The sequence below is a fragment of the Schistocerca nitens genome, chromosome 1, assembly GCF_023898315.1.
Source record: "Schistocerca nitens isolate TAMUIC-IGC-003100 chromosome 1, iqSchNite1.1, whole genome shotgun sequence".
NCBI classification, from domain to species: Eukaryota; Metazoa; Arthropoda; class Insecta; order Orthoptera; family Acrididae; genus Schistocerca; species Schistocerca nitens.
In genome coordinates this window covers 473,743,645-473,769,422 of record NC_064614.1, presented here as the reverse complement: position 1 = coordinate 473,769,422, position 25,778 = coordinate 473,743,645, and the positions used below count along the sequence as shown (strand labels likewise).

Genomic DNA, 25,778 nt, shown 5'->3' with positions numbered 1-25,778 from the left:
CATTTTACATGGCTGTAAAATTGTCCTCTCTTAATAGAAATTTGCATATTTTTCTTTTGTCTTATGACTATAGTGCATTATTGTGCTGTGGCATTATCTGTGCCTCCACTAATTAAAAATTTACCTGTCTTTCATTATGTAAAATAGTCTCAGGTCTTATTTTATGTAAACCTCAATTAGTTGTCGACTGTTGGTTAGCATGTTTTAAATTGACCCACTTCTAATGTGTCCTTTTAGCTCTATTGCTGCTAGCTATTTATTGGCATATTACTTTCAGACAGTCTTGACTGTAAGGTTTCGCTACTTTCCCCGTAGGTCACTAACGAGAGCTTGTAAACAGGAGTGACACATGTGTATGTTCTTTTAACTGATGACTGTGGCGTGTTGTTCCACGTTGGCACTTATAAATCTCCACTAAATTAAAAACTTGTTTGCCACTCATGTAAAAGGGAAGTTTCATTGTGCTTTACGGTTTATATATAAATTTTATATCGCAGCTCCCACTCAGTTTTACGACAGTTCTGTACTGACCTGTTCAATACGCCCCTTTACTACGCATGATGCACTTTTAACTTATTTCGTGTATATCTTAGATATTTTTTTTTGTTTTTTCTTCATTTTAAATGTAAACCACTAATTCAAATTATGGACGGCCTGGCTAGTGGCCCCGCGTTCTTCTCTCCGTCAACAGATGGCAGCACTTTTGCCACTCTGGTTTACCAGTTTACTGCCTCTTTCGTATCCGCTACTCCCTGTTGTGCGCTCATAGATAGCACTCCGCGCCTAGTGCACGTCAACAGCATTTCCTAGTGCACTTCAACAGCACCAAGTGTAAGTGTCCTGATGTTATTTGTATATTTCCCTACCCAGGCAGGCTTCCGTAGTACTGTCTGGTGTCACTTTCGCACTGACATAGGTTTGGAAATTTATGGTATGGACCTATGGGACCAAACTGCTGAGGTCATCAGTAACTAGGCTTACACACAACTACTTAAACTAACTTAAACTAACTTACGCTAAAGACAACACACACACCCATGCCCAAGGGAGGACTCGAACCTCCGGCGGGGAAGCCGCGCGAACCGTGACAGGACCGCCAGACATAGGTTTCACAGCTCCTAGCCCGACCGGCGGTTTTCAAATGTTTGTATAACTTATGTATGAAATCTTTGGTTTTTTATGTGTATTGCTGCATCTGAAAATTATCTCCCGTCTCTTGCTATTTCCAGTACGACACCAGAAGATTGGCTTATAAGAGCCCGAAACCGGCCGTGTGATAATAAAACATCTTTAGAACTAAAGCGGTATTTTCAACCTCTGGTGTTTTAAGTAACTTCTAGACTGTTTTTAGAAAGACTGTTATTATTGAAATCAAGTATATTTTTCTGAAAGTAGGAAACATGCTAGAAGAAAATTACATTCGATGTTTATCATGTAATCCGCTAAATGCAATATGTGTTGTTATATCTACACATCTGACCATTTGCATTGTGAATGGGAATGCTCTGTAACAGGATTCATCTGCTGCCTAACTAAAAAAAAAAAAAAAAAAAAAAAAAAAAAAAAAAAAAAAATAAAAAAAAGGTTCAAATGGCTCTGAGCACTATGGGACTTAACTTCTGAGATCATCAGTCCCCTAGAGCTTAGAACTACTTAAACCTAACTGACCTAAGGACATCACACACATCCATGCCCGAGGCAGGATTCGAACCTGCGACCCTAGCGGTCACGCGGTCCCACACTAAATCGCCTACAACCGCTCGGCCACTCCTGACGACGCCCAATTGCATTTTATTTTACGATTCATACTATGTTATTTTCTGTTCAGATATATGTCAAATTTCATTGTACTTCATTAATTTTCTGCTTTTAATAAACGCCGACATTGTAACTTAATGTGTATAATGTCCTTGCGGGACAAGTGTTGTATGCCAGATTTGCATGAACTTCCGAGGTGGCCCTTGTGCCGGTCTCATTTGTAAATACGTAACAATTTAGCTCAGATGTACTAATGCTTACTCATTATATGGATGACTTTAAGATGGGAGTATATTTCTTCGAAATTAAAAGAAAAAGAAAAAAAAGTGTGGCACAAATTACTGTGAGCAAATTGCTCAATTTGGTCAGTTATTGATATACCCGGATTTGGACTTTCTTTTCTACAGCAACAGCAGCAGATCATCTTTTCGATGCAGGTCAGTCAAGTGAAGTACATGTTCGATGAGTTCACCTACTGCTTCACTTTCTGCAGATATATTAATATTTAAGTGGGTAATTTCAAGAATATTTATTACAGCATTATATCAACGTAATTCAGTAACTTTATATGAAGTTTGGTGCATTAATTGACTTTCAAGTATTTGATCCCAGCCAGCTGCAGTTACGTTAAAGGTAGCAGACACTTCTTTTTTTTTGTGACGAAAACGTTTGACCACCCTCTGCTCTGTTTCAACAGGCTGTTGAACTGTAACACAGAAACTTGTAGATGGCACTATGTTGTGATGTCGACATCATGTTATGTATCATAAAGTATTAACTGTTCCGTGAGAGAGAAGGTCTGAGTGAACATTATTTGTGATGTGATGGGGAGGATCATACATAAACGGAGATGTGATGTTTAGATAAGAAAAAAATGTTCAAATGTGTGTGAAATCTTATGGGACTTAACTGCTAAGGTCATCAGTCCCAAAGCTTACACACTACTTAACCTAAATTATCCTAAGGACAAACACACACACCCATGCCCAAGGGAGGACTCGAACCTCCGCCGGGACCAGCCGCACAGTCCATGACTGCAGCGCCCGAGACCGCTCGGCTAATCCCGCACGACTTTAGATAAGAGTTAAGTTTATGTCACCTGCAGGTGGATATGAGCAGCGTGTTGAGGATGAGCCTCCAACTGGAAAAGAGGCTGGCGACGCCGAGAGACTTCTCGCGGCCGACGCTGGAGTGGCGCAGCTGCTGGAGCGCCCCGGGCGGCACCGCCGTGCCATTGACGCGGGCGATCTCCCGCAACGACTCCAGGCAGCGCTCGTGGTCGCCACGGCTGGCCAGCCAGCGCGGCGATTCCGGGAACAGCCTGCAACCAGCACCACGGGTCTAGCAGAGGTGGAAGGCAACAGGCGGAGATACCGGGAACGCCGGTTCTTGACGTCAGTTAGAGTGGGAACTGTCGAAAATGTTTTCACTAGGCCAGGCCTCTTCACCGATCCGATCGTGCGAGAGCTGGCTCCAGCTCACGCCTCAGCCATGAGCAATTGGCCGGCTCACGACTAATAATGAAAAGGGAGGAGGGGACAGGGGGAGGAGGTTCAAAAATGGTTCTGAGCACTATGGGACTTAGCTTCTGAGGTCATCAGGCCCCTAGAACTTAGAACTACTTAAACCTAACTAACCTAACGACATCACACACATCCATGCCCCAGGCAGGATTCGAACCTGCGACCGTATCGGTCGCGCGGTTCCAGGCTGTAGCGCCTAGAACCGCTGGGCCACTTCGGTCGGCCGGGGGAGGAGGAATCGAACAACGCCGCTCTGCACGAATTCGTGGGGAGGTCGAAAAGTTTCTAGCCCTAGATAGTTACCGTAATGTCTCTCACAAACAACACCACCTACTTTTATGGTGACTTTTTGAGGGTACGCAAGTCAAATTTCGCGGCTCCAGCTTCGTTAGTATCGCCGCTAGGATGCATTGTATACCATAGTGTAAGCAAAATGGCGAATATCGAGAGATCAAGAACCGTGCTGTGACTGAATATCTTTATTTGAAGGGAATGACGCCCAAGGAAATTTCGGAGGTCATGCGGAATACATTTAGGGGGACAACAACGTAGTTCAGGTCGAAAAAAATCGATTTTCGGTTTTCGTCATATTTAGATAGATTAAGGTTTTATTTAAGTACTCTCAAAAGAATTTTGCTGAAATTTTTTTTTTCGCGCATTTAAAGAGCATTTTCGTACCACGTGTGTTCATGTGCTCAAATGTGTGTCAAATCTGTAAGTAGGCTGTTTAGGTTTTTATATCGGTAACGCCACGTAGCGCTCTGTATGAAAATCACTGACTGTGATGTGTGCAGTCTGAGGCTGGTCGGCATTGTTGCAATATTGTTAACAGCGCGTAGCGTTGCGCAATTGGAGGTGAGCCGCCAGCAGTGGTGGATGTGGGGAGAGAGATGGCGGAGTTTTAGAGAGCGGATGATCTGGACAGAGACAGTAAATTTGTAAGACTGGATGTCATGAACTGATATATATTATGACTTTTGAACACTATTAAGGTAAATACATTGTTTGTTCTCTATCAAAATCTTTCATTTGCTAACTATGCCTATCAGTAGTTAGTGCCTTCAATAGTTTGAATCTTTTATTTAGCTGGCAGTAGTGGCGCTCGCTGTATTGCAGTAGTTCGGGTAACGAAGATTTTTGTGAGGTAAGTGATTCATGAAAGGTAGATGTTATTGTTAGTTAGGTCCATTCTTTTGTAGGGATTTTTGAAAGTCACATTACGTTGCGCTAAAAATATTGTGTGTCAATTTAAGCACAGTCATTTATAATTTTTCTAAGGGGACGTTTCATATGTCGACCCTTAGCCGAGGATACCTCACTGGAATCTTTTGATTTTTTCTTCTAGTTTGTGTAATTAGTGTAGCTATTGTTTATTGCTAGCGCGTAATTATAGAGAGAATTTCCTTTGTAGTTTTTCATTGTTGTACAGTAAAACAGTTGTGGCATGCATGTATATTTGCACCAAGTATTTTGCAGCTGCGCTTGCAATTAACTACATATTATTTTCAGTGCTATGTTAATGTGTTTTCTTATTTTGCTCTTCAAATTATGCTTTTCTGTGTTATCGTGTGAAATATTGCGACAATAATGGCGTGTGAAAAACGTAATGCTAGGCTCCAAAGTAGACTGAGAAATGACAGTGAAGACGAAAGCAGTGTATTAGCGCCACCGTGTAATGAATTAACTAATGTTCAAAGTAGTAATTTGGTAATTGTGCATAGGAAAATTAGGCGGGCTGCAAATAATGGTGTAGTCAGTGAAACAATTAGTGAACAGGGAAGCATTATCGATCGATCGGTCGGCAACAGCTCGCCTCAGGAATCCGAAATGACAGGACACTATCTTGCAAATATTGTAGATTCAGATTTTGCGTCCTCACCGTTTTCTCAAATAAGTCAAGACACATTTTCTGCTTTTCAAAATGCGAATATTGCCGGCTCAAATGCACTGCCGAATAGCTCTGAGGAACATGTTACAGACATCAGTGCATTTTTATTACAGTTAATGCAACAAATGGCACAAAGGCTACAAAAGTTAGACACATCGCTTGAACAAAATCCGAAACAAATGGGACAAAATCTTTAAAAGTTAGACACAATGGAACAAAATCTTCAAAAGTTAGACACAATGGAACTACACCAGAGACAAACACAGCAACAGTTAGACGCAATGGAACAAAATCTTCAAAAGTTAGACACCACGCTTGAACAAACACGTGAAGATTTAACTACTGAGTTACATAAAATCGAATCGAAATGTCAAAAAGTCTGTAATGACGTAAAAACACAAATTTGTGAGCATTTCCAACCTATTTTTTCCCGTCATGAAAATACACTACAGAATCACGAAGCAGCCATAAAAGAACTGCAAACTATTGTTCATGAAAATCACGACACCGTGCAAGCCAAAATTGACTCAGTTGCATCTACCGATTCGGTTACGCAACTTTCAAAAACTCAGGAAAACTTAAAGGACACGGTAGATACGATTTCAACACAAATGGACGCTCTGAAACTTGGTTCAGAAAAACACACTGAGGAAATAGTTCACTATCGGAGAAAGTAGCCGAACTTTCAGATCAGTTCACTAACTTATCTACAAAGGTAGATGATGACCTGTAACCATCACTGACACAGAAGAGTATGAACAAATTAAGAAATTTAAACAAAATCAGAATCAAATTAATACGCAACACAAAAGAGAAATCCGCGAAGTACAAGGTCAGTTGGCACAAGTAATACAAAAATTACATATTTCAGAGGACACTCGCGCTCCAACATGGGAAGAGGGACTCAGAAATACGGAAAAGCCGCAAAATAATAACACAGGGCATTTCGGAAATTATGAAAGAAATTGGCAAGGTGCACCGAATTTTGAGATGGAACCGCCGACACGACGTAACAATGACCGATATGCGACTCGCCGACACGATGATTTTGACTATAAGCTGTTCATTACTACACGTAAATTCAAAAAATTTAAGAATTCTGGCAACGACATTCATCCACAAGAGTGGCTCCATCAATTCTCTCATTGTTTTCCTCCAAACTGGCCATTAGAGCACAGATTAGAATTTATGTGTAGGTATTTAGAGAATGCGATCTGTCATTCACGATTGTCACAGTGAAGGAGAATTTTATCATGCCTTCCTCTCAGCATATTGGTCTCAAGCTACACAAGACCGAGTAAAACATAGCATCATAATGATGAAACATTTCGAACAATCTGAATTTTCCAGTCTTGTGAAATACTTTGAAGACATTTTGCACAAGAATCAGTACCTGTCAAACCATTACAGCCCCTCAGAACTCATCCGCATTTGCTTAATCAAATTGCCTGAACATTTACGACATATTATTTTGGCAGACTGTAATGTCTCTTGCAGCGGTCTCTCCGCGATATTTTCAGAAATTTTATAAATTATATAACTCAGTACATATCTCGAAATATCTCTTCTTATCTTACCGATTATCAATGCAAAGTAGTTTCAAGCCCAATTATTCCTTGGAGCGTCCATTTACTCCATGGAATAGCTTCTCTGCTATCTATGTTTTCTCTTATGAAAAGAAAGAGGACTTCTTGCCGATTAGTCGTGAAAGGAGGATGTATATGTATGTATTGTTGGGCTAGTCGCCATCTTGATGAAATTGTGTATGTGAAGGAATTAAATACAAGAACTAAACTAAAGTAAGAGTGTTCGCGTATTATTTAACTGTTTATTATTGACAGTGTCTGCTTACTACGCTGTGTTGCACGGGATCAGTGGGGAACGTCTGATTTACACTGGACGAACCTGCCGTTTTGTATGCTCAAGATATCCAGTTACTTCAAATAAATAGGCTAACACGGTCTTACCAGCAGATCTCCGGTCTTCCCCACGTGATCACCGAAAGTTAATAATTATTACAAATGTTTCCAGGAGATCGACTGACAATTTTCGTCGCACCGAGACTTCGAAATTGCTTCACTGCCTTATGGAATTTAAGTTAAGCTCAATTTAATCAGGATAGAACAGTATTGAACTGTGTGATAAGCCTGCTTTGTCAATGAAAATTCCCTTAATATACGCATGTTTTTACTATCCTGATCAGTGAAGCTAAATCAGGCCGGTGTGAGAGAGGTTTTTAAATTTTAGATCACACACAAAAAATATTAAATTTGGCTTCACTGTGACAGGACTCATTTTTGAGCATTACTTAAACATTGTGTGAATTTTATGTTGCATGTGCACGAGAGAAAAGAAGACGAGGCCTGTTCCAGAAGTCACAATTTCGCGACAACCTACGAGAACGTCGTTCAGGCCAGACAATATACAATTAAAATTTTGTAGATAGAAATTTAGAATAACTATTTAAATGTCTATCGGTTTGAATTAGATTGATTAAGTGAATGTTGGGTTGAACTTTGGACAGGAAGTGTTTATTATAAGTGAGTATTATGCAAAGTTTAGGTCACTGACATTACTAACTCAGATGCGAGTGACTTTATATATTTGTTGTTCTGTGTATTAATGGTTCGTACTAGGGCGGCTTATAAAATGGCAATGCAACAGCAGAGCGAATCACAACAGCCCTCAGCTGTTTCTGAGGTTAGTGAAACATTAGACGCTAGCTTAACTGAAGTAGTGCCTAGCGTCAGCGTTAGTCAGGCCCCACAACAAAGCTTAAGTGTTTCGATGTCATCTGAGCAGGACGAAATAAACCCATTGACTGTAATCATGCAGCAGTTAACACTGTTAGCCAAAAATGTAACAGACTTAACTAAAGCGCAAATAGAGACTAAAAGGGAATTAACTAAAGCGCAAATAGAGATTAAAAGGGAAATGAATGAACAATTAGCAGCCAATCAAGTGAAAGTCCAGGAGCAATTAGAAGCTAAACAAGCGGAATTAAATAATAAATTAGTAGAGAGTTTTCAGAAACTTGATGATAAATTAAATAAAACTGCGGAAGAATTGAAAATTCAGAATGAAAAGACAGAATTAAAATTAGCTGCTCAAATTGAGCAAGTCACTCAGCAGTGTAACGAAAATGCGAAGAAGTTACGCTTAGAGCTAACTGAGTATGTTGCTACTAAGCTTGATACTATTAAAGAGCAGGTCGAGTCAGTTCCACAGATAGTTCAAGCACAAGAACAGATGCAATGTTCTATGGCGGTAATTCCGGTATTAATTGAAGTTCAAGATGAATTAAAGCAACAAGTAAATGAGATGTCAGCAGATATGCAGGATTTGAGACAATCACAAGACAAGATCCCGAAGGACATCCAAAATTTGGATAAATCTGTAAATAACATAAAGGAGAGACAAGACGAGGTTGTTCATAAGGTAAACATTCTCGCGGGAAAATTCTCGCAGTTAAGTTTAGAAAGGCAAAGCATTTCTTCAGACAATATTGAACATACGGTCAGAGCAGGTATACAATCTATGACCGAGAGTTCTGAAGAAAATTTATTCAATGAAGGTTTTCGAGAAGCCAAAGAACAACTAGGCGAAGATCTTAGACAATGGAAAGAAAACAATGAGAGATCTTTAAATCTATCTCCAGAAGATTTGTGTTTCACGCAAGGAAATGAACCCATAACAAGATCTATCAATGAAGCTACATTATTTACCCGACCAAGTACAGACAGGGACATTAATGCACACGTTCGTTTTTGCAATCAACATCAATCACAACACTATGAGGGTAGTCATAATGACTGTAATTGTAAAAGCAATACTGAGGAGAAAATGTTGAAACAACGTCAATTCCAGATCTACAACCCAGACAAGAAAAATGTTCATCCCGTAGTGTTTATAAGAAGTTTTAGGGGAGTACTGCCAAAAAAAAAAAAAAAAAAAAATTGGAGTGAGTGGCAAAAGGTTAGTTTCGTGACCGGTTATATTCAGGGGTCAGGAGCTATATGGGCATCTGATATGATATCAACCTGGGACACATATGAAGATTTTGAACGAGCATTTTTATCCAAATACTGGTCTGAAGGAGTACAAGAACGTTTAAGGCAGGAGGTATTATACCCAGAACCTTTTTCCTTTTCACGTGGGTCTTTAAAGAAATACCTTGAGAAATATGTAAACAAATTGCGGTATTGGGATAAGCCTATGCCTCTACAAGACGTGATTGGCATATTAAAATCTCGACTTCCGGCCAGCATCAGAAATAGAATGCTGTATATTAATGAGCATGACCTTGACTCTTTCATGACTGCGCTTGACACTATAGATATGATCGAGGAAGATGAACATCGGACAAGACAACCGGTTATGCAGAGGAGAGCGATTGAGGCGCCAAACGCAAACCGGAACGGAAACGGATTTAATAATTATTATACTAGGAATAGTCAGAGATTCAACGGAAACAATTGCAACGGAAATGGAAATTTCAATAACAGTGCTGCGAGGGGCAGATTCAGAGACAATCGAACGGGTTGCAGATACAACCCAATGTTTGGAAATGCAAGAGATTACCAGAACCAGCAGTCTTCAAATAATAATAATGCGTACAGAAATTCTGACCCTAGATTTGAAGCAAATAACACAACCAGTCATCAACAACAACCAGTCATAACAGAAGTAGTAGATGATTCAAGAGGAAATACTAATCGACGTTTAAACTGAAGAAGGCCGCTTTATGCTCCGTAAAGTCGGCCAGGGAATACAAAAGGGGCAAACCTGTTTTAAACGAAATTAATTCCGTGGCAATGTTGAGATATAATGAAGGCGAATTAATGACAGATGAATTGACGAGACACTTAGAGGCCTGTGTAGTCGAAGATAAAAGGGTTCCTGTGTCTGAGATCATCACAGAAGTGGGAGGAATTTTAACCAATGTCGTATTGGACACAGCTTCATCTACAGACGTAGTATCCGGAACTTTGTTTCGCAGAATTAGTAAAATTAAGAAAATCCCTGTCCTACCAGTACAAAATTGCCGAGTTATAGGTGCAGTGGGAGCAAAATCCCGGAACGTCAAGATACAAACGCTTATAGAGATAAAATTGGGAAATGTAGCTAAACAATGCACATTCCTTGTAGTGGAAAAGTTGTTAGTAGATTGTATTCTTGGCACTGAAACTTTGCAAGTCTGCAGTTGCAAGTTGGACTTGGTAGAAGGAAAGGTGCATTTTAAAATCGAAGATCAATTTGTTACACTGATCTTACTGAGAAAGGAGACAGTGTATGAGCGATATTTCCGTGGTGCTGCTATGCAGTTGATTTGTGCTGAAAATAATAATATGTACCGACTACCAATCAAGTCAATTCAAGAAGAGGATTTCAGACAAACAGTCGAACAGAAGATTGCTGAGTCAGATTGCCTAACGGATAGTCAGAGGGAACAATTATTCAATATATTAACAGAATATGAGTCAGTTTTCGATGAAAAGACCGGAATTATTAGAGGATATGTTTGTACATTACAGATTAAGCCCCATAAGACATTTTGCCGCACACACTGTCCCATTCCCTGGCGATTAAAACAACCAGTTCAGGAAGAGATACAAAAAATGTTAAACTGGAATCTTATTGAACCGTCGAACAGCCCATATTGTTCTCCGTTGCTTGTTGTACCAAAGCCAGGAGGAAAAGTTCGATTGGTATTAGATGCAAGGGAAATTAACAAAATTATAGTACCTGTGCGCACACATCCGGAGAACATCGATGAGTTAATACAGAAATTTCAAGATGTATCCTATTTAACCAGTATTGATTTGAGAAGTTCGTTCTGGCAAGTGCAGTTAGACAAGGACTCAAGAAAATATACTGCTTTTATATATGGAGGGAGAAGCTATCAGTTCAAGGTCGTTCCGTTTGGTCTCAATATCAGCTCTGGAGTTTTTATTTCTGCGTTGGACTATGCCCTAGGACCAGAACTACGTAGTCGAATAACAATTTTTGTGGACGATCTATTAATTGCCTCTAAAACTTGGCAGGAACATGTACAACTTATTAGGAGGATTTTTGCTGTGTTCAAACAAACTGGTATAACGGCAAATCTAAAAAAAATCCCAATTTTCTCTACAGAGAATTAAATTCTTAGGACATATGATTAATGCAAAAGGCATTCTTCCAACAGAAGCGAAGATTAGTGCGATAAAAAATTTTCCAACTCCAAGAAACAGAAGACAACTGAAGGGCTTTATAGGCTTGGCTTCATTTTTTCGTCGTTTTATTAAAACTCAAGCAATGAACTCTGAAGCACTGAACCGGCTCCTGAGGAAAGATGTACCATGGCAATGGTCTAATGATTGTGAAAAGGCTTTCTGTGAAATTAAGGATCAACTGATAAATGCTCCGTTATTATACCACCCTGATATGAATGTCAGATTCTGTTTAGCCACTGATTCATCAGATGTGGGATTAGGATCTTGTTTATTTCAAATTAGGTACATAGATGGTGTAAAAACCTTTTGTCCAATTGCATTTGCTAGCAGAGTTTTATCCACCTGTGAAAGAGCATATACCACTACGGAATTGGAAGCTTTAGCAGTTATTTGGTCTTTGAAAAGGTTTAATTATTATGTATATGGCTCAAGGATAGCCGTTTATTGTGACCACCAATCACCAGCCTTTTTACAAACTTGTAAGTTGCTGCATCCTCGCTTGTCAAGGTGGACGCTGGCGCTGCAAGAATATCAGTTTCAAATTATTCATGTAGCCGGAAAAGAAAATATTATAGCTGACGCGTTGTCAAGATCTCCAGAAGGAATAACATCTGAACTGGATATAAATAATAAGGCAGAATTTCCAGTGCTTCTTCTTCAAGAAAATAATTACAAGTTATATTATATTCATTTATGAAAGACAATGGCTCAGCTTCAGAGGAAGGATCGACGATGGAATGCTATAATACGACAATTCAATCAACAAAATCCTATGGTCACTTTGGAATACTACCGGCTTGTGAATAATATTTTATTTTTTAAATCTGGGAAGGCTGAAAATCCAAAGTGGTGTGTCTGCATACCCGAAGAATATGAAGAACGATTAATTTGGTTTACACATTTGACCTGGGGTCATGTTGGGATGTTGTAAAGTGTGCTAATAAGATTAGATATTATTGTTACTTCCCAAATATAAGGCGAAAAGTGCACAAAGTCATCCAGAAATGTATTCTCTGTCAAAAGGCTAAGCCGGACAACAAGGGAAATAAAATTGCGCTTCACTCAATAATACCTGAAGCACCAAGATCACTTATATCATGTGATATTTGTGGACCACTTCCTAGAGCCAGAGGTGGTGTTAAGTACTTTATTAGATTCTGTGATGTGTTTACAAAATATGTTAAACTATATCCTATAAAATCAGCAACTGCAAGAGCTGCCGCAGTTAAGTTTGTAAATGTCTACATTCCTCATGCAGGGATTCCAAAATCTATAATCTCCGACAATGTGAAGATATTTACTGGATATTTATGGAGAAAATTAGTATCACAACTAGGAATAAAACAGATATTTACATCTTGCTATCATCCACAAGGGAATTTAATTGAACGGGTTTTTCGAGAACTAAACAGATTCATGAGAACATACTGTCATGATAAACAAACTACCTGGATAAACTATTTGACCGAGTTTGAGCAGATTTATAATAATTTACATCATAGTTCTACAAACTTCACCCCGAATGAACTGATGTTCAGAGATAACGAAAGAAACGTTTGGGTAGATAACTTGCCTAAACTCGAGGACACCAAAATGCCATGGGAAAAAAATTCGCAATGCTCTCATTAATATTACGGAGAAAGCAAGACAGTGGAGGAGGAGGAGGAGGATATTAGTGTTTAACGTCCCGTCGACAACGAGGTCATTAGAGACGGAGCGCAAGCTCGGGTGAGGGAAGGATGGGGAAGGAAATCGGCCGTGCCCTTTCAAAGGAACCATCCCGGCATTTGCCTGAAGCGATTTAGGGAAATCACGGAAAACCTAAATCAGGATGGCCGGAGACGGGATTGAACCGTCGTCCTCCCGAATGCGAGTCCAAGCAAGACAGTGAAAGGAAATCCATGACAGAAACATCAAACGGATTCAGACTTTCAATATCGGACAAAAAATTCTTTTAAGAAGACACATCAAGTCATCAAGGTTGAAGAAGACCATCAGGAAATGGAATCTAATTTATACAGGTCCATATATAATAGTTGATATACCGAATCCTGGTGCGTATGTATTAGCATATTCGGATTCTGGAAGAATAAAAGGATTATTTCCCCATGTAGACCTAAAGAGGTACTTTTGAGGAAAGTGTTTCAAATTAAATGAAAAGTCTGTATGAAGTATTTGGGTGTTAAAAATGAAGTGCGAAGGACAGTATGCCTCAGCTACTGTGATAGGTTAAATGACAGCATGCCAAGCATCTGTGATAGTTTAATGAACAGTATGCGATTGCTTCTGTGATAGTATAGGAATATTAGAAAAGTAAGTGGAACTGTAGCTATTGCTGCTGTGAAGACTTACGGATTATCTGTCTACACGAGGATCACCAAAGACGCTTGTGCGTGTGAAATAATATACATTCAGGGAGTGTTAATCTCCAGTGAGAATAAGTTTACTGAAACTATATGATCGAATACGGCGCTTGCGTGTGAAGTTAGTGTTTGTAAACTGACAGTTCACAGGAGAACAAATGAACCGCGTTAGGAAATTAGAATCGATTGCTACTGTCCACAGATAAAGACTCGCTGGTTTTTTTTTTTTTTTTGGCGTGAGCTAAATTCTATTCAAGAGAATTTAATTAACCAGATTAGTGTGTGTCTATAAAATTAGAGTTAATAAGAAAGCTCTTCATTGAATTTGTAATAATGTGTCATTTTCGACTTGGATTTGTTTATTGTTATATTGCATTCATATATTTCATGAGAAAATGCGGCATTTGGAGTATAAAAGAGAAAAATTTGATCGTCAATAAATACTAATTAAGATTAATTTCAGCTGGAGAGGTCATGCAGCAAGACCTAATTAAACGTTCTCTTTCAGCAAAATTTCATTTTAATCATGTATGAGTAAGATATAATTTTTTTTGGAAATTGTCTCAAATAATAAAGTTTTTAATATTCTGACATGCTATCCACATTCGTACTTGAAACCAAATTAGGAAAGATTCAGATCTACTTCCACCTGGAAAAGCCAAAAAAAAAAAAAAAAAAAAATTAAAACCAGGATTAGAACCTTTCGGCTTACTCAAGAAGATGAATGAAATTATCCATGTTTTCAAAAATTGTTTTCCGATCTGGAGTTGTGATATTGTGTAACTACAGTATCGATTAAGACACCTAGGTGTGGAAAGTATAAGACGAATGGATTTTCCCATTCCTCAGATGGACGATTGGATGGATCAGGTCCATATTTGAGTTCAAAATGAATATGGAGAAATTCGACTAACCCTTCTCTTCCAGGAATCTTTAATAGTTGACCATTCCTTGTTTCATGCCACAATCCTGAGTACCTGTTCCTGAGGTTCCTTCTGGTCTCTCAAATCCGTTATGTCTCCTGTCCGGTACGCGAATGCGACGCCTGTCCTCCATGCCATTTCCATGTTCCTGTTCGATCAGTTTCACCGCAGTTCAGCAGGACATCGATGAAGAAAATTTTTCAGAAGATTGTAAAAAATTTGCATGTGTAAAGATTTTTTTTTTTGGTTATGAGGCAGATTTTATCTTTCCTATGAATTCTAGATAACTCAAATTTCTAAATTATTCTGTCTTTCCTATCATCTGTGATACCCAGTTGGGGTCTAAGCCTCCAGGTTTTCCGGGCTTTCCCTGTGAAGGCCAGTTCCTGAATAGGTAGACCTGATTAACAACAATATGTCCATCTTCCCTGGTTGTGTACGTGGGATGCGGGTATGCCCCAGTACACGTGAAAGCAACAACTAGGTATCTAGGTAACGAAGATACCAAATCTCTTTCAATCCTTGTAATAAAAAAAAATCTTACTAACTTCTTAAAATTTATAGGAACGTATGTTCCACAATTTCTAACGAGTTAGCTAAGCCAACAGTTAGCTCGCAAAGTGGATACATATCAACTTTGCTCGCTGCGAGGGGCGATGTAATGTCTCTTGCAGCGGTCTCTCCGCGATATTTTCAGAAATTTTATAAATTATATAACTCAGTACATATCTCGAAATATCTCTTCTTATCTTACCGATTATCAATGCAAAGTAGTTTCAAGTCCAATTATTCCTTGGAGCGTCCATTTACTCCATGGAATAGCTTCTCTGCTATCTATGTTTTCTCTTATGAAAAGAAAGAGGACTTCTTGCCGATTAGTCATGAAAGGAGGATGTATATGTATGTATTGTTGGGCTAGTCGCCATCTTGATGAGATTGTGTATGAGAAGGAATTAAATACATGAACTAAACTAAAGTAAGTGTGTTTGCGTATTATTTAACTGTTTATTATTGACAGTGTCTGCTTACTGCGCTGTGTTGCACGGAATCAGTGGGGAACGTCTGATTTACACTGGACGAACCAGCCGTTTTGTATTCTCAAGATATCCAGTTACTTCAAATAAATAGGCTAACACGGTCTTACCAGCAGATCTCCGGTCTTCCCCACGTGATCACCGAAAGTTAACAATTATTACAAATGTTTCCAGGAGATCGACTGACAATTTTCGTCGCACCAAGACTTCGAAATTGCTTCACTGCCTTATGGAATTTAAGTTAAGCTCAATTTAATCAGGATAGAACAGTATTGAACTGTGTGATAAGCCTGCTTTGTCAATGAAAATTCCCTTAATATACGCATGTTTTTACTATCCTGATCGGTGAAGCTAAATCAGGCCGGTGTGAGAGAGGTTTTTAAATTTTAGATCACACACAAAAAATATTAAAAGACGACATTGAAGCTTTTCAGGGACTATTACAAGACTTGGAAATTGACACTGACAATCGCAGGACGCGAAAACAGGAACACAACAATTACAGGTCACATCCATCACAATTCTGCGATGAAAGAAATAATGAGTGGACACGACAAGGCTATTCTTACAACGTAAATCGTGACCAAAACAGACACCACCCGTATGACAACCGTTGGCAGAGCAGTAACAATTACAGGGAAAGATCACCTCTCTGCGGTAATGATTATCACAGAGACAATCAGAGAAACAGACAATATGGGAACCAAAATAATTATTATCAAGGGAGACAGAATAACGTCAGACGCAACGGTCCACCGCGCAGTTACGATTCTGGGAGAAATTCTCCACCACATGACCGACAAAAAAGAAACTATGTAAACTACCGAGAAAACGACAGAACTGGCGGGATTCAAACATGGCAGGGCCCTCTCGACAAGGTGAATTTGTAGAAGTTAGGTCTCCAAATCCCAATAACGACGCGCGCCAACAAAGAGACAATAGGCAATGACACACTGCTGGCAGCCAGAAAACGTACTTATGAAGCTCATGACATAGCTGCCGTGGCTAGTAATTACGTAAAAATGGAAGACGTTAGGGACATCTTACTCCAGGAACACGATGTAAAACATAACAACATTGCATATCCTGTAATTCACATTACAGTAAATGACGTTAAATTTACGGCAGTACTTGACTCTGGCAGTCCCATTTCAGTAATTAGTGAAACAGCCTTTAGCAAATGCAACAAATCGAACGATTGCCCCACACTTCCGTTACGTAAGATTAAATTACAAGGTGCAATCGTTGGAAAAAGTGTAGATGTACGCCAACAAACCAACTTAGAATTCTTTTGTCAAAGCCACAGCTTCTCTATGAACTTTCTTACTGTTCCATTATTGTCGACGGAAATTATATTGGGAGTAGACTTTTTGAATGAATACAAAGCAATCTTAAACTTTCACGATGCTGAAATAAGTTTAGAGAAAGAAGGTAAGTCAATAACTTTGAAATTTGAAGATTGGCTCTCAAACCATGACGAGGAAATTAATCGGCTTTACCTTCTGTTAGCCAACAGTTCGGAATTATCGACGGAACTAGACACTAACAATCATTCTGCAAGTACTAACAGGGATGATATCGACGGCATATTTGATCCTAATGAGTTAATTCAGAATAAAATTCAAACAATTGAGAACTGTAATGACATTGATAGGCAGGACTTTTTTGAGATTTTACAAGCATATTCCACAGTTTTTACTCACAAAACAGGAACAATCAAGGGATTTCAATTTCGTGAGCATACTAAATTTTGTGTTAGACCATACATAATTCCAGCACATTATAGGGACCGTGTTAGAACAGAAATACAATCTATGCTTGACGAGGGCATTATTGAGCCTGCAGTGAGCTCATACAACAATCCATTGAGAAGAAAAATGGATCGATCAGACTTGTCTTAGATTCGAGACAAATCAATACTATCATCGTTCCTGAAACAGACAGGCCGCAAACGATGGAAGAACTTCTTCAAAATTTTAATGGTGTAAAATTGTTGTCTTCTATTGATCTCAGATCCAACTTTTATTAGATCGAACTTTATCCAGAATATAGAAAATACACAGCTTTTCTTTGTTTCGGCGTTTGTTATCAATTTCGGAAACTTCCTTTTGGTTTGAACATTTCTTTGGCAGCGATCATTCGCGGGCTAAATTCCATATTACCTGATTTCTTAAAACGTCATATCACCTTATATGTGGATGATATTCTAATAGCAAAAGCCTGATGGGAACAACATAATCGCATCCTCAACAGTTTGTTACGTATTTTGGCAGAATCTGGAATTACAGTTAACTAGGAAAAGTCTGAATTCGGTAGGTCAAAGGTGAGGTTTTTGGGACATATTATTTCTTCTGAAGGCATTCAGCCGGATCCTGAAAAGTTAGAAGCAATCAGAGCCATTCCAGTTCCATCCACAAAAAAACAAGTCCGCAGTTTTCTAGGTCTCGTAAATTTTTACCGTCATTTTCTGAATATGCAAATTCTAGTTACACCAAAACTTTGTTCTCTCACTGGAAAAAATACTATTCGGAACTGCGACGAACAGGCACAGTTGGAATTCAATTCTTTGAAAGAATCGCTACTTAACGCGCCAATACTAGCTCATCTAGTTCTGTCACAAGATTTCTTCCTTAGCACGGATTCTTCTAAAGTCGGTCTTGGTGCCCATTTATTTCAAGCAGCCATAGAAAATGACACTACTCTTCAGAAAACCATTACTTTTGCTAGCCAAGTGCTAACAAAATCTGAAAAAAAAATTATTCCGTTACTGAATTAGAAGCTTTAGCTATCGTTTGGGCATTTAACAAATTCCGTTTCTTTCTTTCTGGCAAGCACGTAAAAGAATACAGTGATCATCGTGCATTACAATTTATTATGTCTTCAAAATTAAATCATGACAGGTTAAAACGTTGGGCATTGTTTCTGCAAGAATTCCACTTCACAGTAGTCTACATTCCCGCCAAGGAGAACATTGTTGCGGACGCACTGTCACGCGCACCGGCTGGGCTTGAGAAAAGTAACACAGAAGGCAACCTGGAGAAAAATTTCAGTCCACTTCACAGTAGTCTACATTCCCGCCAAGGAGAACATTGTTGCGGACGCACTGTCACGCGCACCGGCTGGGCTTGAGAAAAGTAACACAGAAGGCAACCTGGAGAAAAATTTCAGTTTTCTTTACATTCAGAAAGTCGCATTTGAAAACTTCATCACCACATCTTTAAAGGACATTGCTCATGAACAAGATAAAGATCCGATTTGGAAAGACATCAAAAGTAAATGGCATGAAAAGACGCGCATTTAGCGCAACAGGACACGCATTTGAGTGATTAATTTTGTAATTAAAACATATATTTTTAAAGATTTTTGAATTACAAAGAAAGTTTTCCGTGATACATTTCATTCCATTGCTGTAAACTGCAACACCTGAGGGTATAATTACATTAATACTCAGGGGGTTACACGCTTACTTTGTGTACCATGTGTTTGGAAAGCACAAGGAGCCCTAGCTAATATAGTATTTGCTTATACAACTTTACACATCGGTACCATATTTCTCTAACACAGAATTACACAGCTATCTGATTATTTAACAGAGAAATGAACGTTTTTTTACTACATCAGTGACAGATGTTTAGGTAACTACTTATGAAATTGTATTTTTTCTATACTTTGTGAACTGTTCATATTTTTTCGGAACCACTGTGATAGTATGAGAGCTATGAATGTCGTATTTGGTATGGGATCATGATTTTTAATGTACAATTGAGGTAGATGACACTATTGAAATGAGCAGAGAATTTTTTATAGGTTTTTAAGTTATTGCAGAAAGCTACGACGTTTTTGAGATTTGACTGAGGTGTTATGATGTTATTATTACAATGACGATGTGTATTATGCTGTTGAGGTATGTTTATGATCAATAAGCTGATGCTATATGAGGAATGTGATTATGCTATGTATTTATTATGATGAAATATTGAAGAAGTGTCGACGAATATGTATATGTGTAATAAGGTAAGGAATAATGAGTAGTGGTTAGCGACTCTGTTTTGTGAAAAAGGATGTTGGTAACCAAGAATCGTACTTTAAGAGTTATGAAATGTTTGTATATGCGTGAATGTATCACAATGCCGCCAAAATTTTTTTGGACACTGTTATATTTATAAGATTTTGTTTCTACAGATTTGTAACGCAAATATTTCGACCTGTGAAATTTTATTTGTACCAAACTGTCACTGTAGCGGAAACTGATGTCGTAAATATTTCGGTAAGGAAGGTAGGTCACCTTGACGTATTGCACTGTAAGCACCCAGCTGCGTGATAGTCGCCTGGCAAAAAGCCATTAGTGTGTGCCTTTCAGAGGCACAGGTGGCGAAAAAAAAGAGGCCATTGTCCTCGCTATTGACATTTCTTTGTAGAAAGCATCACAATTACGACACACCCAAACTTGAAAACATATGATTACACTGTGGAGCTCTCAATTTATGATATTTACTAAATTGCCTAATGAAATGATGAGTAACATTTTTACATCTATTGTCTTTCTAGTTGAGAAATTTTTTACAGCCTTTGGAGACGCCATTTGCCTAGTGAATGACGTTTCACACATTGCTTTGTATATATTTGCTCATTTCGTTTAATATCTAGTTTCTAGCTGCACTGCAGCATTGGTTAAAATAAAATTTAATAGATGTACTAATATAGATATTTTATGCCTGCAGATTCAGTAAATAATAATTTTATAATCTACTTAAAAAAAAATCAAAAGGGAGCACAAAAAGACATTTCCACTTCACAGGAATTGCATACATAATTTTTGTCAGTGACTTGGTAACTTGTCTGGTAGAGTAAGTTATAGTGATGCATCGCTCTAGTGTTAAGATGTGACATAGGTATTAGATATGGCCATCTTTAGTGTAATATTTTCCTGGTTGAGCTTTGTCATGTTTAGATATAAGTTATTGCATTTGCTGCTGCTATTTGCCAGGCATAGTGCTATTAAATTTCACTTTGTATTACTCTGTTAAGCCAGTTTTACTACTGATTTATTTTTCTTGTTTGCCGCACATTGCCTTATGTTAGTTGTAATGTTGCATTTGCTTTCCTAATTTATATTTATTGCTGCTTGCTTTGCCAATTTGCATTTTTTGTCATTGCTATTTGATTAATTGTTTTGTGCTGCTGCATATCTCGACCCTTAGTTTAGAATCTGAGCTCAGTAGATTTAAGTTAGCTTAAGATGGGGTAGGCTGTATAAGAGAACGATTTGTGATGAATTGGATGAAATGCATTAAGAAGCTATAAGAAAATGGTTTGCCCAAAAAAGGATTTTGAAAGAGGATATGAACAAAAAAAGTAGGGTTTAGGGACAATAGGTTTAGGTAGGATTTTCTTGGAAATAAATGATGAGGTAAGATAATGGAAAATAAATTATGAGGTAAGAAATATGTGAACATTAAATACAGAGAGCATGCTTGGATAGGATTTTTTGGTGGAAACAAATGTTGAAATAAGACGAAAGATCTATGGAATTAAGTTTTGGGTTGGACTGCAGTACCAAATGTCACACGGAAAACAAACCCTGACCTGTCGTTTGGTGTTATTCCGCTATGTGTTTGTGTACTCTTGTGTATTTGTGTTCTTCTTGTCTTTATGTATTTATCTGATAAGACTTATGTTTTAGAATTTTTCTAATACTCAGCAACATTCACTATGATGAGGAATACTGTTATCCTCAAATATAATTTGCATTTATAATATGTTATTTACTTTGTAAAGATGTTTAGACATAATTTATTCTGCGTTGTTTTAATGCTCACGTGTGAAGCTGATGTTTCGAAAGTTATTCTGACCTTTTATGTATTTACTTATGTCATAGTTCCTGTAACACTGATTTATATGTCTATTTCTATTCTTTTGTAAAGCCTGTATTACTACGAATGTTATCTGTATTACTATGTTTTAATGATGTTTTCTGTATCTTTGTAATTGTATTATCATGTTATAATATTGTAATTTACACCAGTTCATCAAATTAAGTAACTTGTAAGCATTCATTTCACTGCACACATTTCTGTTCGTCATAGTATATGCACAATATGTGAAAAGAAAGGACTGTTAGTGCTTGCACGTGTGTTGATAATTCAGCAAGGGACTGGTTAGCAGCATTGCTGGTTCTAAGGACATTTCAAAAAAAAATTTTGTGAGTGCACAAGTGGTGGTTCATGGACTTGCTATATTGTCCACAAGACTCTTCGATGGTGATTGTGCACCTGCACAGTCGCAACGGATGGCTGCTAGCCATCTCTACAAGGACTACAGTGGGTCTACACCTTTGATGACTCACCAATACCATTATTTCTACAAGGACTGCATTGGGTCTGCACCTCTGGTGGCCCACCAACACCGTAATCTCTAACAGGACTACAGTGGTCTGCTCTGTGATGACCTACCTACCAATATTCTTCAACTTCGACTGACTCTCCTGTGGGTTTGCTCTGTTGTGGCCCATTACCTGTCTGCATGTCAAGAGTCAGCACTGTCTTTCCGTTGGAAGGGCAACACTACTTCTTCAAGGCAGCATGGAAATCCACTACTTCCATGTGCATTTTCTTTTACTAATGAGACTTTGTGAAAAAAACCTGTAATTACTACTGTGATGAATGATCAGGACTGTCATTACGGACTGTAGGAAAAATTTAGCTTTTGACCAACATTGTATAAATAAGTGTGTGTATTTGATGTCTTTGTTTTTGTAATTATGAAAAATTTTTTCAAATCTGTATTGGCCACTGCCCAAAAAAATTTGTAAAATTTTTTGTGGGGAGCATGGGGGCTATGTAAGTAGGCTGTTTAGCGCTCTGTATGAAAATCACTGACTGTACTGTGTGCAGTCTGAGGCTGGTCGGCATTGTTGCAATATTCGCCATTGTAGTGTTGGGCAGTTGGCTGTTAACAGCGAGTAGCGTTGCGCAGTTGGAGGTGAGCCGCCAGCAGTGGTGGATGTGGGGAGAGAGATGGCGGAGTTTTAGAGAGCGGATGATCTGGACAGAGACAGTAAATTTGTAAGACTGGATGTCATGAACTGATATATATTATGACTTTTACACAATAAAGGTAAATACATTACTTGTTCTCTATCAAAATCTTTCATTTGCTAACTATGCCTATCAGTAATTCGTGCCTTCAGTAGTTAGAATCTTTTATTTAGCTGGCAGTAGTGGCGCCTGCTGTATTGCAGCAGTTTAAGTAACGAAGAGTTTTGTGAGGTAAGTGATTCATGAAAGGTAGAGGTTATTGTTAGTCAGGGCCATTCTTTTGTAGGGATTTTTGAAAGTCAGATTGCGTTGCGCTAAAAATATTGTGTGTCGGTTTAAGCACAGTCATTTATAATTTTTCTAAGGGGACGTTTCAAATCTTATGGGACTTAACTGCTAAGGTCATCAGTCCCTAAGCTTACACACTACTTAACCTAAATTATCCTAAGGACAAACACGCACACCCATGCCCAAGGGAGGACTCGAACCTCCGCCGGGATCAACCGCACAGTCCATGACTACAGCGCCTTAGACTGCTCGGCTAATCCTGCGAGGCGTGTTTATGTGCCACGCCCATTTTCTGTCACTCACTTTTCTGCATATATTTTAGATCTTTATATCCCCTACATTGCACTTTAAGGTTTTTTTTTTACTCCCGAGTGTGTTGGCTATCCTTGGAATGCAACGGACGCTATTGTTTTGTTTCTGCTGTTTGTAAACAACACGCTTTCAAACACACGATTAGTTTTGTTCAAGTGTGATTGCGAGTAGTTGTTGTAGAAAACTTGCAGGTATACTATGGGCAGGCAATTAAAAGAAAAAAAGAAAATCTGGAGGCAATGAAGAGAGATGTTTGGGCCATATTCTTCCATAAGTCCTCTACTGATGATAAGCCATGTCATGGATTGTGTCCATCAGGAGAAAATTAGTGGTGCAAATACAATAGGGCTCACGCAACTGGAGAATCTTATTCTCACCAGCATTCTCTTCCTGCGGCTGTTATTACTGCAATTAAACCTATTTTCAGAGTCTTGGCTAATCCTCACCTTCTAAGGAAATGTCTGCATGTGCAGACACAGAATCCAAATGAATGTCTCAACAGCATAATTTGGAACCGCCTTCCTAAAACTGTATTTGTGGGCGTACATACAGTGAAACTAGGAGTTCATGATGCTGCTATTACATTCAATTGTTGTAATATTGGAAAGTGTTGGGTACTGAAAAAGCTAGGAATTAATCCTGGTGAAAATATTATCACTGGGCTGCAACATTGCGATAAAATGAGGATAGCTGATGCAGACAGGTCTGTGTCTAACATGGCCAAGAAAGCAAGACAAACATCCTGGGAGGTGAAAAAGAAGCTGGAAGACCTGCCAGAGGCCAAAGAAGGGCCATCATATGCAGCAGGATAGTTTTAATTAACTGTAAGTAACAAATTTGAAAAGGTTTTTCTTTAAAGTCAATTTCCTGCAAACTAAAATTTTCAGTACATATGCCCCATTATATCAGGAACTATCATAGGTAAACGAATTAAATTTTCAGAGACTCTGTACAACATAAAAAGCACCATTCATTAATATTCCCCCATTAGGAAGTTCACAAAAAATATTTTCTGCAGAAAAAACGTTATATATTTTGTTAATAAATTTAAAAGAAGTATTTGTGAAAAACTATAAAATGGATAAAATAGATTTTAAATGCTTTTTTATTTCAGTCTCTGATCACAATGTGCATTCTTTAGACGATGACCGGTTTCAGTTTGTAATGACCATCCTCAGATCTTTTTTACACCATGTCCTAAAGTGATAAGGCCATAATGGCATCGTCAAAACATATAAATATAATCAGCATAGCATCGTCACATATGTATGGTGTAGAATAGGCCGCATCCTATGGGCATGGTATAAAAAAGATCTGAGGATGGTCATTACAGACTGAAACCGGTCATCGTCTAAAGAATGCATATTGTGATCAGAGACTGAAATAAAAAAGCATTTTACAGTATTGGATCACTGTTTGTATAAGCGATTATGTCGCAGTTGGTGAAAATAGATTTTAGTACAGTTGACTCTATTATCATCATGTAACATACAGTAAAAATATTAAGGTCCTGCATCAAATAGTTTTTTTTCAGAAATGTGTCATATACTTGCCTAAATTAACAGGGGTTAGATAGGCAGGTTGTGGTCCCCTGAAGGAGAGCGCTGTGTCTTATGCAACAATGAAAAACTGAGTGTTTGACTTCAAACGTGGAAATACGAGTGTGAAAGATGCGCCAAGGACCTGTCACCATTGCCACTGATGAAACAGCGACTGCAATTGACGACACGATTTTGCAGGATCGTCGAACAGTGTTGCAGCACATTGAAATAACATTTGGAATCTGCCATGAGCGTGCTTATGACATTGTTGTGGATATTTTGGGAATGCGGGAAGTTTCATCTCGGTGGTCCCGAAAGACTTGAATGCATATGTACTGTGTTGTGAAGAAATCGTTCGGCAATTTGAAGCGGATTAAGACGGCTTTCTTGCAAGGTATGTGACAATGGACGAAACTTGGGTTCACCACTTTGATCCTGAGACAAAACAACATACAACAATGGAAACATCTTTCAACCACTAACATAAAATTCCAGGTACAAAAATCAGCCGGTAAGCATCGGTCTTCTGGGATGCAGAAGGGGTAATTGTGGTGGATTAAAAAAGAGGGCGTAACTATCAGTGCATCATACTATTGCACCCTTCTGCGCCGTTTGAGAGAAGAGAAAGAAAAAAAGGCGCTGAAAATTAGTGCGCGGAGTTCTTTCGCATCAGGACAACGCATCGGGGCACAGAGCCCTCGCAACGCTGGAAACTCTGCCTGAATGCGGGTTCAAATTGATACGTCATCCGCCATATTCTCCACATTTGGCTCCATCATAATTTTAACTTTTCCCAAATCTAAAAAAAGAACTTAAAGGAAGACGATTTGACAAAGATGATGCAGTGATTGATGCTGTAAACGCTTCGTTGGACTCGAAATGGAAGACCTTTTATT

The 25,778-nt window shown here is 38.5% G+C and overlaps 1 protein-coding gene across 1 annotated transcript in view; it reads right to left on the bottom strand.

Moving 5' to 3' along the window:
* The window catches only part of LOC126254250 (solute carrier family 22 member 7-like), a 156,384-nt gene that overhangs the window by 73,024 nt on the left and 57,582 nt on the right, over nt 1–25,778 (bottom strand). The window contains exon 6 of the mRNA XM_049955300.1: nt 2,858–3,079. Coding sequence (XP_049811257.1) covers nt 2,858–3,079 — 222 coding nt within the window. The remainder of the gene's footprint in view (nt 1–2,857; nt 3,080–25,778) is intronic.